The sequence below is a fragment of the Agelaius tricolor genome, unplaced genomic scaffold (assembly GCF_023055355.1).
Source record: "Agelaius tricolor isolate 1412-34295 unplaced genomic scaffold, bAgeTri1.0.p SCAF_44, whole genome shotgun sequence".
Classification (NCBI taxonomy): Eukaryota; Metazoa; Chordata; class Aves; order Passeriformes; family Icteridae; genus Agelaius; species Agelaius tricolor.
In genome coordinates, this window is record NW_027269304.1 from 680,848 (window position 1) to 698,584 (window position 17,737).

A 17,737-nucleotide genomic window follows, 5' to 3' on the forward strand; every position below is an offset into this window, starting at 1 on the left:
TTCCTTTTAAACCACGAGCACCTACATTGCTGCCTGCCCCCTCCCCTTTCAGGCGCTGAGTAAAAATTAAAACTAGTCAACACAAAAAAAAAAAAAAAAACAAACCACAGAAAAACAGAAGAATGTGAAGGGCAGGACCAGAAAGAAATACCTTTGGATTTTTAAAAAAAATTTTACTTGGGTATTACTTGCAACAACACCAGAAGGAACATTTTCACTGAAAAGACATGATTTTTAAACTGACTATACAATTTTTTCTGTGAGTGTTGTACTGTAGGCAACTCAAAAAAACTCTGAGGATATGTCCAAAATTGGCAACAAACAATATATTTGTTTGTAACTGAATACTGAGCAAAATGTAATTTGGTACCACAATTAAACTGCCAGCAAATAACAAGTCAAAGCCTTTAAGAACGAAATCCTCTTACCACCACAACTTAAATGTGAAATCACCCGCTGGTTATGATGAAGTCTGAGAGTTCTGATTCCTTTCAAAGGCATGAAAAAGTCACTGAAATCAACGAAGTCTTCAGCAAACTCACAAAAACCCAACAATTTTCTTTCACATTGTTTTAAATCATATGGAATTGCTGCTCTTAATTACATCAACACATTTTCTGAGTAAATATGGTCTATGTTTATTAAACTATACTTATTAAAGGTGGTCTGCTTAATTTTTCATCTAAAAGAGAAGGGCATTTCCTTGGTATTTTTCACTTACCAGACTCATCAAAACTGCAATATTTGCCTTCACTCTCTAGTCCCGACACTAAAAATATCTACCTAATCTAGAATATATCTTTTAGAAAACAAAGAAAATCCTAGTAACTCAGCAGCAGTTATTTGGTACTCACACACAAGAGTTTTTATCAAGTGCTAAATTTTCAAAGAAAATAAACGCTGCCTTTACCCACAAAAGTCAGACAGAAAAAAATATCTAATGCAAAATAGGAACAGCCAAGTAGAAAAGATGGGATGCTGCAAATGAATAAAAAAGCACAGTTCAGTGATGCTATGCCCAGATCAGACACCACAACTATTCAACTGCTTAATAATGTTCATTACCAAAGTGCTCTAATGCTCTGCAAAACCCCTTTTTAGGTATGTTCTCCTACAGAATCACTTACCATCACATTTTTGAGTTGCCTCATTCTGTTTGTGGCCCACGGGACACTTGCACTCATATGAACCTACTGAATTAATGCAGTTTCCTCCTTGGCAGACTCCAGGGATAGCCTGGCACTCATCAACATCTGCAAACGCAAAAAAAAAAGACCCAGATCTGATTACCTGACAAAAGATACACATAAGTTACTTTCAGTAGCTTCCTGTTGCATTTCAGAAAGTTCTACTTCCACTTCAGATTTTGTTGGGTTGTTTTTTTTTGTTTGGTTTTGTATTGTTGTTGTTGTTTTTGTGGGTTTTTTTTCTTTTTGTCTTCCCAGCTCTAATTTGGTTTCACATAAACCACCCCACGTTTCTGTACCTTTTTACACAAAACTATCCAATAGGAGGTTTTTCCTGGTTGGCTTCCTTAGTACCTGTACCACGGAGTTACTATCCAAATGTTTCAGGAATCTTCTGTGTGGTGCCCCCCGATAACATCTGGCAAGAATATGAACTCTTTTTCAGGTGGATGATCAAAGGCACTGAAATTCCACCTGAGTTTGTGGATTATAGTGCTTCTTCAGTTTTTTACTCCTCCTGGTGCTCGTGCTATAGATAAACCTATGGTATTTGCCTTGCCCAGTCACCTGCTTTTTCATTTAAGCAAGTGTAATTTCTCATGGCTCAGGAAGAAGGAAAGCACTTTTTGCAGATTTGAGGGTTTTTTTTAGGTAACCATTGGACTGAGGTTTAAATACATTTGCTGAGAAGTTTGCATTCAGCTCCTGAGTCCATGCTGATTTAGACTACCATGTCCAAAATGCAACAGTTAAGACTGCAAATGGATTAAGGACTTTATCACAGGCATAGAATTTCTTCATTTTTTATTTTTTTTTTAACTTGTGAGGTTTTTTTTCCTCTAAATAACTGGTGCCTGCTGCCTGTTTACTTGGAAATCAAACATTTCATGCCATAAGTATTTTAAGGAGTGAGGGGCTGGACTGGTTCCTCTCCAGAGATTCCTTCCAACCCCAATTATTCTGTGAACCCTGACATGGCCTAGAGACATCTAGAGAGAAGATGGTTCCAGCATTTATTGATACACAGCCCACCCTGTAGCTCCCTACTGAGTAAAACATGTGGTGTTTGTCTTCTGACCCCGGGGCCTCAAAATGCACTTATCACACACAGTGTGCCTGTGCCTTTTGTCACTTATTAACACTGAAATTAAGTTCCCTGTGTCAGCAGATCAGTTGTTAAAATCCATTGTGTGTGTGATGTACACTCTTAGAAGCTGAAGGTGTCAAGGAATAGTGAATTAATGGCAGCAGCAGCAGGCAATAAACACCTCCCAGAAACAGGAAAATATCACTGGAGGCCTGAGGTGAACTAAATTTTACTCTCTATCAATTCCATTAATTTCTTTCAGCTCTTTTAAGATGTAAAATAGATGTTGAGCTTTGCTGAAGCCTGAAGAGCCAATCCCAATGATGCAATGCATCATATTTAAGCACACTTACATCATGTTTAATTGTTAAGAAAGCAAGCAGATTCAACTGTTATCCTAACTTAATGCTAGAAGACTGATGGGGTTTTTTTGTCAGTATTACTTTTTGCTGAAAACCTAAGTTTGTTTTAATACATTATTGGTGTTTTGGGACTGAGAAAAGTCAAGAAGAACAAAAGTATTTTATTAAAAGGGTGTATTTTATCAATTGCTTCCTAAATGCTTGTTTAGGATTTTTTATTTCTCAAAATACAAGCAAATTGAAATGAAGTTGTTTTTATTTTTGAGAATCTTTGACAGTTAGGCTAAACCACACAGAAGTTCCAGCATTATTAATTATCCACTTACTCACACTTTTAAACCTCAACCACATTAACACAAGAAACTTTTAACCATAAACAGCAAATTTGAATAATAACTCTGCAGATACAGTTCTACATAGAAAAGTTCAATATGTTACAGATTAAGCAGAATGTTTCCATATGTTCATAGTCTAATATTTGGTGAGGGAAAAAAGATTTTGTGCTTTTTGCAGACTCTTCTCTGCAAAATGCCTGTGGGATTTGCAGAGCTAACTTTAAACATGCACCTTCCCTTTCTGTCTGTGGGCTGTTTCTAAAAAAACTCTGATAAACCAAAAAAGCTCAGGAAAAATAAATCCACTCAGATGTCAGACACAAATTTTGGAGAGTTTTTTATTATAGTGGTGACAAAATTTATCCAAATTTAAAAAAACCCTCTCTTTAGTTCTACCTGGAATATGTATGGGGAGTTTCTTTGTAATTGATCTGGCACGTGGGAATAAAAAGTGAATTGGTCATGAATACAGTGGGAAACTGTTGGTTCCTCCTCTGCATCCTAGAAAGCAGAAATACTGCACACAACAGAAAGAATACCATGCTATTTTTTCCCTGTTTTAGTAATTATTTTCACAACAGCAGGACATGACCCTAGACAACACTGTCGATATTTTCAGTCACTCAGGCACATTAATACCAAGCACTAGATTACAAAAAGGAATCAACACTTTTCATTATGACTTTGAACCTTCCCCTGTTGTTCTCTCTCTTGCCCAGTTCACCTCAGAGCCTTTAACATTTTAACATCCTACTACAGAACAGATTCTCTTGGATTTCATCTCCTGTCATGGATAGATGCACATAACCATGTCAGCAGCAGAGGCAGGAAGAAGAACCTTCCTATTTTCAAAATCTACTCAGCCGTGACCACCCTTCTCTCCTTAGAGCAAAAAATAAACTGTCTGCAGGGAAAGGTTGCAGGTGGGAAATGGGACTTTTGAGGAATGCAGGCAGGAACTGAGAGAACATCCAGCACAGGATTTCTGCCATTATGCTTCTCCCAAGGCCATGCAGCAGTGGCAATAAAGCTCAATCAAGCACAACACTGAAGTTCCTCCTGCCTGAATTCTTGGAATGAGGGATGTCTGAACAGTTAAATCCCTTTTTAAGGCATGACTGAATAGAAACTTCCAGGGGGGAAAAATAAAATTTAAAAAAAAAAGGAACACAACCAAACAATTTGAATTTGGGATTGGTTTTGCTTCTCTTAAATTTTTTTTAAACCTGTTCAAGGTAATAATGAAGTAACAGTACTACTACAATGTAGTAGTAATCTACTAATAGAAGAACATTACCCAGAAAACATAATTAAGCCTCAAAAGGTCCTGAAGACCCATTTAAGATCGAATCCTGCAAATCCTTTGCAGAGTAGGAGCAACTTCCTACTTGGGAGTTACATCCTGTCAAATTCAGATCTCTAGCACATACTGAAATCATGACTCATTTTCCAACAGCAAAACTTGCAAGTTCCACTGATTCTGAGTTGTTCATACCAACTCCCAAACCCAGCTATCTACTGATGTAAGCAATCACTTCAAAAATACCAAACATCTGAAGTGTGGACTGAGTGAGCCTGGTCTCCCTGATACATGACAAAGGTAGTTTCACTGAATACCAAAGTGGTTTGTGTTCCCTATATCAAAGTCTCTGCAAATCTGATGTCCTCAACAGAAAGAAAAGCACTAAAAAAAAACAGGACAGATCCCTCTGTTTGCTTCTAAAACCCTCAGAGAAAACATTTGGTTTCTTCTGAGCTTTCTACTGAGGGTGGCAGAGCACCAGAAGAGGCTGCCCAGGGAGGTCTGGAGGCATTTCAACCCCACATGGACACACTGCTGTGTCACCTGCTCTGGGTGACTCTGCCCTGCCAGGGGGTTGGACTGGGTGATGTCCAGAGGCCCCTTCCATCCCCAGCCATTCTGACATTCTGTGATCTCAATTCAACAGACTCTGCACTGCAATGTGGAGTTTGGAAAGGCACAAAGTGCCACATCCAGCCCCTTCCCGCATCGAAGTGGGCTGGTAATTCATAACAGAGCGGACATGGCGCTACCAACCCGCTCACAGCACAGAGCTCAGGTCTGTGAAGAGGGAGGAGTAACCAGTACCCAGAGCTCAGAAGGAAATGTCTCAGCTGCTGCAAGGCAAAGATTCTGTGAAGAAATTCTGTCTCTCCCTTTTCCCCAGAGAAAGGCCAAGCATTTCTCATCTACGCCTTGCCATCACATTGTAACACACTGTGCTAAGCCCAGCCGACATAAATACAATCCAAGCTTCCTATTTAGCAATTATATGTCACAAATGTAGCAAAAGTTACGGCTGTTCAAACTTCCTTTGTTTACCCATCACACAAAGTAGACTACCACATTGTTTCTATGCTCCCCAGGGGAATTTAGCAACGTGGTCAAACGGGTAACTCAAAACTATTTGCCACAGGGAATATACTGCCAGAAAAAGAAAACACAATTATTGTGGGCATGGGCGCCAAAGAGCACCACTGATCTCTCACATAATTGAAATGAAGCCCCAGAAGCTATGCCAGGGCCAGCCTGGCAGAGCAGCTTCAAGGACCCTTTGTATGTGGCCAAATCATACAATGGAGCTTGACTTGGAGATTGCAACATGCGCCCCTTCCGTGGTGCACTGTTTCTGCTCCTGACACTGTTATGAAAAGAGTGTCTAAAACATATTAATCACTTCAAGATGAATGGCAAAACACAAACTGCTGCACGCAGGCAGAGGCCTACCTCTGACACAGAAGGAAAAACAACATCCAGTATTTCTCCTCAGTATTGATTAATAATCACTTTTTCCAGGCACTTAAGCTTTGCTCTCTACGGCCAGCAGCAGAAATCTGGAGGCAGCAAAGCACACCCGGGTTCCATCCCAAAACACAGACCACACACAAGGAAAGCAGTGACCTTACTGCAAGGTTCCCAGGGTGACTGTCAGAGGTGAGGGTTGTCACGCGGAGAATCCCAGCCAGAGCTCACCTTGGCAGGCCCCACTGCGGATATTTGGGATGAAGCCGCGGCGGCAGGGCTGGGGCTGGGCAGGGCACATCTCACAGGGGTGGCCCCAGGCCCGTCCCACGGTGGCACAGCACAGGGACTTGGTGCACACAATGCCTGTCAGCTGGCCCTGGCACATCTGCTTGCTCACCTGGGTGAAACACGGGCCTGTCCTGTAATCTGGGAGGGGGAAAAAAAAAAAAGGAAAGCTCGCTGTATTACACGAGGCACTGTACTTGTGGCTGTAGAAGGAATTGGTTTTGAATCAAGAAAAGAAATATAAGAATATATTAAGAAAATTAATATATTAAGAAAATCATTATATATTAAGAAAATTCCATGGAAATTTAAGCTATATTGCTGCTTACAGAAGTTGCATGACACCTTCCATTGAAGGTAGTGACTTTCACGAGGTTACAATTCAATTCATTTCTTTCAAAAAGATAACAACTAAATGAAAGGCAGCTGGACACAAAATTGCTCTTGAGCATTGACAACGTATCCAGTAAAATCCGCAGTAAGCAAGAGAATTTTACAAACAAACAAGCAAGCAAATAAAAGAGAAGACGAGATTAAGCAAACAAGGACTGGAAACTGGTTTTCTTGCTTCTAGGCTACTTCATCATGATTTATAGGAGGGAGCTACAGGCCACAGCAGCCACACATTTTTTTCACTCCACACTGATGAAGATGCATGCCAGAGAGAGTCACAGAATCATCATTCCAGCTGGAATTCCTGTTGCAAAATTGTGCTACCGACAGAGGAACTGATTGGCAAACCACCACTTATTTTCAGAAGGAAGCCATGAGACAACACAACCAATCCAAGCTGTATGCAGTACACTGAATAAAGCATAGAAAATATACTTCTAGCAGAATTCCTGTGAAAATTTAGTTCATTAACACTGAACCTGTATAGAGGTTTGTTTAAGTTATGAGTCAACGCCAACTAGGGTGAACAATTAACTGAAATTCTCTAGGAATAAATAAGAAACAGCTTGTTGCTCTAAGCCAGATTTCACATCCTTACGGGAACACCTACAAAGAGTGAGGGGTGAAAAAAAGAAGAAAACGCAAAGTTTTTACTCAGAATCAGTCACGTGAAGAAAGGCTCAACAGCAGGGTTATGGCTGCTCAAGCTGCTGTTCCTCTTTCTTTTTTGTTTTTTGTCCTATCAAAAGCAGGCTCCAACACCCATAGGTGGATAAGACACTGTCTTCCACACACTTCCATCATTAGGTGTGCAGCTGGTCCCACAACCAACATGCAAAAGGGATAACCCTTGCTTTTTATAACTTGGTACTTTCACCCTGAAAAAATAAGAGCTTTGACATCTTTGGAAAGCAAAGAAATGGTCTTCCCAATGAGATGCTATACAAAGCTTCCCGGGCTCTTAAAATGAAAGTTCAAACCGAAATAAATGTTCTGCTCCGTCTCTTTGGTAAGGGTCACTTCAGGTACCAGTCTAGGAAAGACTTCTGCAGTTATTGATGCACACTGGTAGTCAATTTCAACTGGGCTTATTCACTTTAAATAAAGTTAACCAAGTACACAAGAACAGAAATGACTGATGATAAAAGATTAAAAGATCTTACATACTCAGTAAGGCCTGTGAACTTTACTATTCTTGATTATCAATACAAAACATTCCTCAAAGTTACACCCTGAGCTTCTCCTGTGACCATCAAGCCACAAAAATGGCACTTCTAGTAAAATAAATACATGATAAAAAGAAAATCCTGTCCTTGCTCCACACACTGAGAGTTCAGCTCTCCATGGGTGAATGCCCTCCACAGTGAAATCAAATAATGACTTACCACCCATCTTCAAATTCCCAACACTTGCATTCAGCAGCTCTGAATTCCTTAGCAATCCCACCTCACCTAGCAATTCCTATTCAGGAAATAAGTAGTGCTGCTGGCAGTACTGTATTTTTACAGCAGCAAGTCTCCAAGACAACTTTTTTAGCACCAATCTTTGGATATCAGGAAGGATTCAGAGTAGGAATAGAAGTTCAAACCATGTATTTCTCTTTGTGATGGCTGGTGACCCACAGGAATATCCTGGCCAAAGATAATCTGCATTAAGAAGCTTGGAATTCAATCAGAGGAAATTAACCTTGAAACTCAAACCAGAGTTGTGAATTGTATCTGACTTCCAATAAGACTTCCAAAAATGATTGTGTAAACTCTGCCAAAACTAGCAATGAAAGTTCAGATTAGAAAGTGTGAATAGTAGAGAGATTAGAGAATATAACCAGACACCAAAGCATGTTTGTTCAAGAGAATATGAACGAGTCAGGTACAAGAAGAAGTAATGCCAATACACCTATTGCTTACTGTGTCCTATCAAATAGAAATACATGCTCTGGAAACTACCTATGCATAGGTGCCTACCCATGCCCTAATGAACAGAATATGCACTAATCTAATATTAATTAGATTAATGCATATTCTGTAATGCAGATTCTGTTACCAAGCAATGTTTATCAGCAGAAGCATGCTGTACATCTATTCAGATATACACTTTATAATAATATAAGTATTTTAAAATAGTATCGTAATTTAACATATTGATCTTAAATAGTGCACTCATTTCAAAATCTTTACTTGTTCAGTTTATCCAGCATGAAACCCAAAGGTAAAGAGACTGATTAGTGGCTGCTCTTCTATACTACGAGGAAAATTCTTCTATACTACAGGATTTTAAAATACAAAGTGAAGGCAAGCATGTTCATGTTAATGGCAAAGTTCAGCTGCTTACACAAAGATCTGTAGTCACACAGTAAATTTTACATGTGGGAAGCAAATGCAATAAAAATAGATGCAATTTTGAAGATACTTGGTAGCTTCAAGTGAAGCTGTGGATTTGTTTCGCCCAGCCAGTCAGATTATATTATTATAATGGTTGATCAGACCTTAAAAACCCCCACTTATGAATCAGTCATCTTTCCCATATGGCTTTGCTTGTCTTAATTCTTAGGTGGTTCTTCATTTGTTCCTTTGCCAGCACTGCTGATGGAATAATTTTGCCAGAAAGAACACATGTTGAACATAAGTTACAAATCATCTGTTACTCCAGAAAGGGTAACTGCTTTGGTGAAATGAGGTGATCCTCAGCGCATGTGTTGTACAGTTTTGTTTTTTAACTTCAAAAATTATATTCAATATGCACAGTGACCTGAAGAATGACAATCTTTATCAACAATTCAAGTTGTTAATATAATTAAATTTAATGAGGAATATTTTTTTTTCCTGGCATCAAGAAAAAAAAAATCACACCATGGACTTCAGTATTTAGCTATGCTGCAACATTCCTATTTTGTCATAAAAGTGTATATTCTGCATTCTCAAATGAAACCAATTCAACTATTCAAATTTCGGTTCTTTGATTTTTTTTCCATTAATTCCTTCCAAAAATTCTAATTCTACCTGTAATTTAAGAAGTCTAGTTCACAGGAGCCTGAGAAAAGGAGTTGCAACATTGAGATTTCTAATCTTGGTTCAGTACCCACCTATTTTAGTTTTCTTCCTGTTCCTCTGGCCAAACAAATGATCCAGATGAAGGTGTAAAAAAGCCTGCTGTAAGCAGACATGGAATAGATAGCCTGTCTGCCACATGTCCTCTGTGTCTAACACCCACTAGCTAAAAACCTGAAACACAGTGTTTAACATCCCAAATACCACCTACTGTCACTCAGGACAAAACATTAAAATCCTGTGGTACACATGCAAGGATCCAATTTCCGACTGAATTTTGTCTGCCTGCCCTTAAAAATTTCACCTCTTCCCGGGCAACATGAAAGAGAAAAAGCGAGGCATGAAGAAAAGTAAAAAGGTAACTACACATGTTGGAATGTCCATTGCAAGCTATCCAGAAGAATATTAAAAATTGAGTTTTCTTTCATAGGAAATCAGAGACTGAAATTTTAAATGAAAGCTCCCAATGTCAAAATACAGTTCTTGTGAGAAATCCAACAGGGGTGCAGCGCCAGTCTCCTGCACCCAGCCTGCAGAAGGGAAAAGCACATTATCTCAAATACTGTATTTCATGTTTGTGAGCAACAGGAAGATTTAGCAGGAAGGAACAGTGAATTATCTTCCATCTTTTTTACTTAAAAAAAACCACACAACCGTATCCTAATAAGGAAGTGCATCTGGAAACAAGCATTTTTAACTAGAAGCTACTTAGAAGATTGGTATTTCTATTACTAAAAACAAATTCTGAAAACATTAAGCATGTTCATCAAAATCAGGAGTGAGTAAAGGGAGGTGTCTGAGACAGGCCTTCACAGCCCCTGTCAATTAAAGAACAAGACCTAATAATTAATGTGTTTCACTCCCTTACAAAGCAAATTTGCCTTTCATTGGAGTTTTTACAGAACCTCACTCCCCTAAGCAAAATTTAGGAAATATTAAGGAATAGATGAGAAAATAAGTAAGTTCAACTTCCATCACCTCACTTGCAGACTCAAGGTCAGCAAACATATTATTATTATTATTATTGTTGTTGTTGTTGTTGTTGTTGTTGTTGTTGTTGTTGTTATCTGAAAAATCCATTTCATACAGCAGCATTATTAAATTAATAACCTAATGCATGGGACCTGAACTCTGGAAAGAAGTAAATGCTGCCAGCATTACCAGGAACTTCACTTTCTCCTGAAAGAAAAATCAGCACAGTGAGTGAAAGCCCAAGAGACTGCACTCGATGTCAGGGAACCTCCAGGGTGGACACATTAAGTCTGTCCTGGCAAAAACCTGAGGTTGAATTCACCTTGCTAAAAGTTACTCCAACAGGAAACAAGATGGAGGAACAACTGTCTTTATTATGACTCTGAGAGGTGGCAAATTTCCCCATAGTTTCTGCTAACACCCAGAGGTCTCCAAACATCTGAAATTCTTTTTGGCTGCTTGTTGCAGAACCTGCTGGTTGATCACTGAAGAGATTTTTAATGGAACTCTCTGAATTTTCCCCTTTGCAATGCAAAATCTTCATGTCTTGATAAATTAAAGTCTAGTCAAGCTTTATCTTCCTGCAAGGGGAAATTCCATGGTATTTCATGGATTCCTACAAAGGGACCATCAGGACTGGAGGAGCAAGGCATGCCCAGTTCTCCCACTGATTCTGCATAAATGACAGCATTGCCCAGACCTTCCAAAGAAAGGGAGATCAGGGCTTTCCTTGACAAACTTTCCATGTGAGTATGAAAGGGCTGGCAATACTCATAACTGTCCTTGGGTTCAGAGCACAAATCTGAAATTTATGCGTATGTAAATATTATTCTTCTTACTCAACTCCAACATCTGCAGATCATAAGTCACAGTAATGAAAAAAGCTATTTAAACATTTTAAAGTGCATATGTTTATTAAATATTATCTAAAATTTATCTTCCTTTAATGTTTTGATCAACTTTATATGGAAATTTGGGGGGCTTTTTCACAGTAAATGCTTAGCTGCCAGCACAGAGTACACAATAAGGGTCATTTCAAAGGTAACAAGAAGGTAGGTGAATTGTACTTGATATTAAAAAAATCAAAAGAATTTTTTTCAAAGGTGACATCCAAAAAGTTATGGTAAAAAAGACTGCTGGCTGGAAATGAACAATGACTCTCCTGGAATATGAAAGGGAGTTGGCAATGCTATTGATTTTCTTGGAAAAAATAATCTGTGGGCAGCACTGCTATTTAGACTGAGGTTTTCTTACAAACCTGCATAGTAAAATCAAAGCCTCCATTTCTTGACTTTTCCTAAGAAACTTGCGTGTAAATTTCTCAGTTAAGTATCTAATAGCATCACGTTTATTGTTAACATAAATAATGATCACAAAAGTCTTTCAAACATTTAAAATTGCTGCTAACATTTAAAATTGCTAGCTGGGACACATCCCCAGCAGGTTCTCTAGTCATTACCTGAAGTGGTCTATAAAGTTTATTCTCACATGCAATAGAGGAGAAGAGCAGCTTAGTGGAGAACTGATGTCAAACACATCATGAAGGTTTGGATGTTTTTACACAGCTGACAGCATTCATTTTCAGGTAGAAATTTTATTACTGCTCTAGTGGTCCCATATGACCTTTTCTGACTAGCTCCTGTGATGCAAAACTTCCCATCACACAAACTCCTCACACAAACTCACTTGACAGCTGAAAAGGAAGTGGAGGGCAGCTGTAAATGAAAGAAGGAAAAGCCACAGGTTCAATGCAGGAATCTGTGTGAGCTTAGCAGCTTTTAGCAAAATTCCAGGTCCCACCAATATTTCTGTCACGTCCATTCTAAGCATATTCTCATTTTCCTCTGGCTGGAACAGCAGCAGCTCTTTTCCAAAAGCAACAACTCCATGGTTCAGACAGACAGTTTTATGTAATTGGTGTTATGACAGTTTTAAGCAGATAAAGTCTTAGTGTAGTAGTAACTGCACATCATAATACTCTTATTAATTAAAAAGTAATTCCCACCTAAGCACATGGGGGGAATGGCAAAGTAGCAGATAAGCAACAATATTTCTGAAATAAAATGCAATTTTGTCTAATCGATCTGAACATTGAAGAAAATGCTTCTAATAATTCAGGACAAAAAACATTTTGAAAAGTACACACACAGACACACACACACACAAAAAGCACAGAAACAGAGAAACAGGGAAATACTTCACTTTTGTCATTTATGGAATTCAGCACCTTCCATAACTGAAGTATTTCCTTAAAAACTTCTTGGAACAAAACGTTTCCACGTGTAACTGAAGTACCATACACTGACTGACAGAAAATTTCAAGCACAGAATAAAAGCTGGAGAGAAGTACTCCTGAATTTTGGTTCCAGCAAGATGTCCAATTTTGGTTTGGTTGGAGCTCCTTGTAAATGTATATATCTCCTTATGCTTCCACAGGGCCTGCTACTATATAAAGATGGCCTGAGGTGGGACTGATGAAATCCCAACACTCAGCACACAGTCTGACACACAATGGAATAATAATCATCAGTCATTGCACGAAGTCACGGCCTGAATCACCCCTGGGCAAATAACAGACAAAAGAAGCAAAATAATCTCTTTTGGTTTTTTTCTAAGATTCAGCAGTTTATGCCAACTACCCTAATATGATGTTTGTACATGTTTGTTTTACAATATCTAAAGCAGTGAAGGAACTCCTTCATGCTGCCTGCTGCTCCTTCCTCTCGTGCTTCTCCTCCAAAAACACCTTACTTATCAAAGCTTGGATGCTGGAAAGCCAGGTAGATGCACATTAAACTCTTAATTAATTCCTTCACATCCCAGGAATTAAGAAGCTCATACTTTACACTGCACATGCAAAAATATGCTACTTTTCTTGACTTTTTAAGATGCAAACTTGAATTACACTGTCCACAGGCTTTGGTTCCCTGCTCCATGAAGTCAGCGCTACTCAGTTCAACCTCAAAGGAACAGAACCCCAGAATCAGTGAAGAGGAAGACTTAAAATTTAAGACAGGACACCCTTTTTAAGAGTATTGCTGAAAAAGAGCACATTCCACCCTCTCCTCCCATTCTGGAGTTCAGTGTCACTCCCCACAGCAAAAGCCAAGGCTTGCAGAATGCACCCATACTCACAAAATGAGGAGGGAAAATGTTTCATAACCAACCCCTGTGTAAATTACAAAGGCATGGAAAAAGGCACAAGGCATTCCCAGTAGACCAGAAACCCTAATAAAACCACAGACATTGGAGCTGAAAACAATCTCCTTAATTATTAACCTAAGTAGGAAAAATAACTGTTTCACACATTACCCTTAGGAAAAAAAATTAAATATATGTCTATTTAAACTGCAAGAAACATTTCCTCAGGTTACTGTCTAGACTGCTGTGATAATTTGGGTTCATAATAAGCTAAAAACCCAGCCTGCTACTATTTACTAGAGCTCTGTCTGTGTAGAGGCAGAAACACAGATTCTGTTCTTCAGATCTTTTGGGTGTGTTCAGCAAAACCAAAGGGCTTTAGAAATTTACCTCTTGGGCTTATACAAGATTTTCAGGGAGACATTATAAAGCTGAGTATCGTTTCATGACCAAAATATAGGAAGGAAGATAATTTATTTATCCTCTCAATACAGAAATAATTTAATCACGTTTCTCATATAGCAAGCATTGGTCTGAGGTGGAATAAACCATTTTACTTTTGGCACTCCATGATTTTGCAACCCTGAATGCAACGTGCTCTTGACTGGCTTCAGTAAATTACTCCTGATAATACCTGGATTACTCTTTTCCATACATATTTTACTGTGGCTACTACAGCTTTTAAGATACTGCATAATTAATGCTTACAAAGACAGACATGGTTGAAAACTTAAAGAAGATCCAATTTACATAATTTTAGGCCTTAACACTTAATTCACTGTAAGAGAGCTCAAAGCATAACAGACATAATGAAAAATATCAGGGTGTGCAAAGAACACAGGGGGAGAAAATACAGAAAAGAAAATTCCTTCCAAATATCTGGTATCCATCTGACCACCTTCAACCAAAGCCACACAGAGTTTTGGGTTCTCCACACTCATCCTCCTGGCTCAACACTGAGACAGTTTTATCAGACCCCTTTCTTATTAATCAAAACAAGCCTAAGGTGAATGACAGTACCCTTTGAGAGAAAAGCAAGCAAAACAACAACAACAAAAACCTTCCCACTTTTTTTTTCAAAACTCAGTGTTTTTTTAAACTCAATGTTTCACAAACAACTGTGCAGGTGTTATTGAATAATATGTACTTCCTCTCTTCTACTTCTTGCTCCAACGCTGCAATATTCAAAGAAATATCCAAAACCCTTCTTTCACTCTCTCTCAGATCTAATATGGAACCTCTGTGCACACAGAACATATAACCAAGGAAAAGAAACAATTTCAGTCATTCATAACCATTACAGAAATAAGCTTCCAAGGTTCCTGAGTGTCCCAGATAATCTCTCAAGCCTCCTCTACACAATACCTGTAAACTTAAGAGGAAACTCGTCTAACTTATTCTACTACATTTTACAGTCAAAAAAAAGGTGAAAAATTTGATTATTTCTTCCTCTTTCCAGTACTTCAAAACTGGGTTCTTCAGCTTATTTCTGCTTTTTCCAGTTTTGCCTAGAACACCTATATAAGCAATATATAACATTAGTACTTGTTGAATTTGACAGAAAGTTTTCCTATTTACATGAATATTTCAGGTATTTTTGCATTTTCTTTGTTAAAGACACTCCCTGTGGGTGTCTCAGCTTCTTCTGACCTCTAACTTTCCTAGATATCCTGAAAATAGATCAAGATATTTTTTCCCCTAGATATGTAACAAATTAATTAGCTTAATAAAATTAATTTTTTTTTTTACTTTTCAGAAGAAATTATTTTCTGAAACTCTAACAACGCCATCATAGCCTTGCTCAGCTCTCCTATTTTCTCTCCCCAAGGAGTTAAAAAAAAGAAGGTGACATTTTAGTGCTACTGACCAAAAGCAAAATTTTCACTGAGGGAGGAAAAAGATAAGACCAGACAGAATTTTTCAAAGGCATCTTCTTCCCTCTCCTCTGCAACGTTTCTCACTCATGATTTTGCTTCACTGCTCTGTATTACCAGACCCTTGTTTCACTTTCAGTGAACAATCCTTAGATGCTCTAAGTCCTACCTAACACATAAAAACCATACTATTTCATGCTCTCCTAGACTTGTTCCTCCTGCAGGTAAGAGGAGAAAAAAAACTACTTTTCAGTGCAGATTTAAAAAAATAGATATATGAAGAAAATATATATATTGCCTCTAAGTATAAGGTGTAACAGTTCTGGCAGTTCTTTCTTTCTTTCTTTTCACAGTTTAGGGCAGCTCAGCTACAGGGCTTCCCTTTAAACTTATTTAAACCAATGAAACATTCCCTGTGCCTGAGCTGCTGCACCCAGGTGAAAACTCTCAAGCCCTTGGAAGAGGTCATTTAAATCCATATTTTCATTTTACTGTTGCAGACCTACTTTAAAGGCATAAAACCTCTGCTTTTAATTCTAATACAAGTGCAACAACCCCACTTCTATCACACTTGCCTGTCCTATGCTTGAACAAAGAAGTTTTGAAGATTTCAAGTGCTTCAAAAGCAGACAAACTGCTGCATTTAAGGGTTTTTACCTTTTTCTTTTGTTGGTGCCAAACAAAGAGTCATCCAAATACTGGGATTTAATTAAAAACTAAAAGAAGGGAGTAAGGGAGAGACACTGACTGGAATCATAGTACTTCCTTTATCACTACTGCAATCAGCATGACCAGCATTACCCCTGTCATTTTTAAAACTCCTAAATGTTGTATCTTCTGCAGACCTAGAAGGGAGAAATTTTCCAATGCCAGCTAACAACAAGCAAACACACACCCTGTGCAGCTTTTTCTGGCTACTTCCCTTTGAAAACCTTGTTTCTGGGGATAATGATGGACAACAACAGCAGGGAATGCAGTGCCAGGGCCCTGTAACATCACCAAGTGAAGACATCTGAGAGCAGGCAAGCAGCTTTTCGAGTCTGCCCTGCTGTGATCCATCAGGGGATGATGTGGGCCAGTATCTACAGGCCAGAACCTGCAGCAGGAAAAGGAGTTTGGTGAGCAGGCACTGCACTTAAATGTGTGGTGTGTTATTAACACCTGAGAGCACCTCTAGCCTCAAAAAAACCCTCCTAAATATCTAAAAAGTTCTTCCAACACAGAAGAACCTATTCAAATACTGTGTGTACTTCCTTATTTTTCCCCCCATATTTTATTCTATGTCTTGACTCAGGTACTTACCTGTCAGATGAAGCTTTGCCTCTTCCTGCTGCAGGTACTTGCAATTCTTATCTCTACTATTTCCAACAGGAAGAGAGGCATGCTTTTTTTTTTTAGTCTAAACTGCAGCTTCTTTTGCTATTAAAAAAAAATTGACCATCGCAGCATTTTCTTTGCAATCAGCCTTCAGCTAAGTGTTGAAAAAGCTGACAGAAATGCTTTCTAAAAAAAAAATTAAAGAGATAAAAGTAGGCAAGAATGGTGTAAGTTGCAAATTGTAGGAAGATTCACGTTCTATAGTTTTAAACTACTGCTGACTCATTTTTAGCTAATTTTATTAAACAGAACTTATTTTATTTTAAAATAAATTGGGCTTCAGGTTGATGATTTAACACTTGTATTTCTCTCAGTGACCATGAACATCCCCTGTGAACTGGGCCATGTAGTTTTGACCATGCTACAGTAAACTGATTACTTTTTTCTCCACTCAACAGGCCTTGCACAACTTCTTTATGAACCCATAGAAAATAACCCAAGGACCACATGCTGCACTTCCCAAAGGCTAAAATTGGACTGAAGATGAATTAAACTGATGTTTAGCAGGTCAGTCTTTCATTTATTATATACTGAAAGAAAAGAAGCAGGACGACCATAAAAAAGCCTCTACTCTGTCTCAGGATAATAGCAGCCATTAATAAAGGGGAAAAAAAAAATACTCCCACAGCAAAATTAAAAAGCTATCTTCCAAAGACTCCCACAAAAAGAGAAGAGCTGGCTGATCAAAAAACTTTTTTGCTGTTAAGCGCCTCACGGTACTGCTAGAATCAACAGCCAGGAAAAGCTGTGTGAGGTTAAGAGATCTTCTGAATACTTGTCAGAAGAAGATGTTTCCTAAGGAACTACATTTTCTGTTGCTTAATTTAGACCTGATCACTGTCACTTGAGCACACACAAGCATCTTCAGCACCACTGCAGACTAAATATAGATTGTATTTCTTCTTTATAA

At 38.4% G+C, this 17,737-nt stretch overlaps 1 protein-coding gene across 1 annotated transcript in view; it reads right to left on the bottom strand.

Annotated features, from left to right (window-relative positions):
• FBN2 (fibrillin 2) overlaps nucleotides 1-17,737 on the bottom strand; it is a 123,633-nt gene that overhangs the window by 94,201 nt on the left and 11,695 nt on the right. Inside the window, exons 6-7 of the mRNA XM_071455103.1 lie at nucleotides 5,967-6,164; nucleotides 1,128-1,253 (exon numbers count right to left, since the gene is read on the bottom strand). Coding sequence (XP_071311204.1) covers nucleotides 1,128-1,253; nucleotides 5,967-6,164 — 324 coding nt within the window. The remainder of the gene's footprint in view (nucleotides 1-1,127; nucleotides 1,254-5,966; nucleotides 6,165-17,737) is intronic.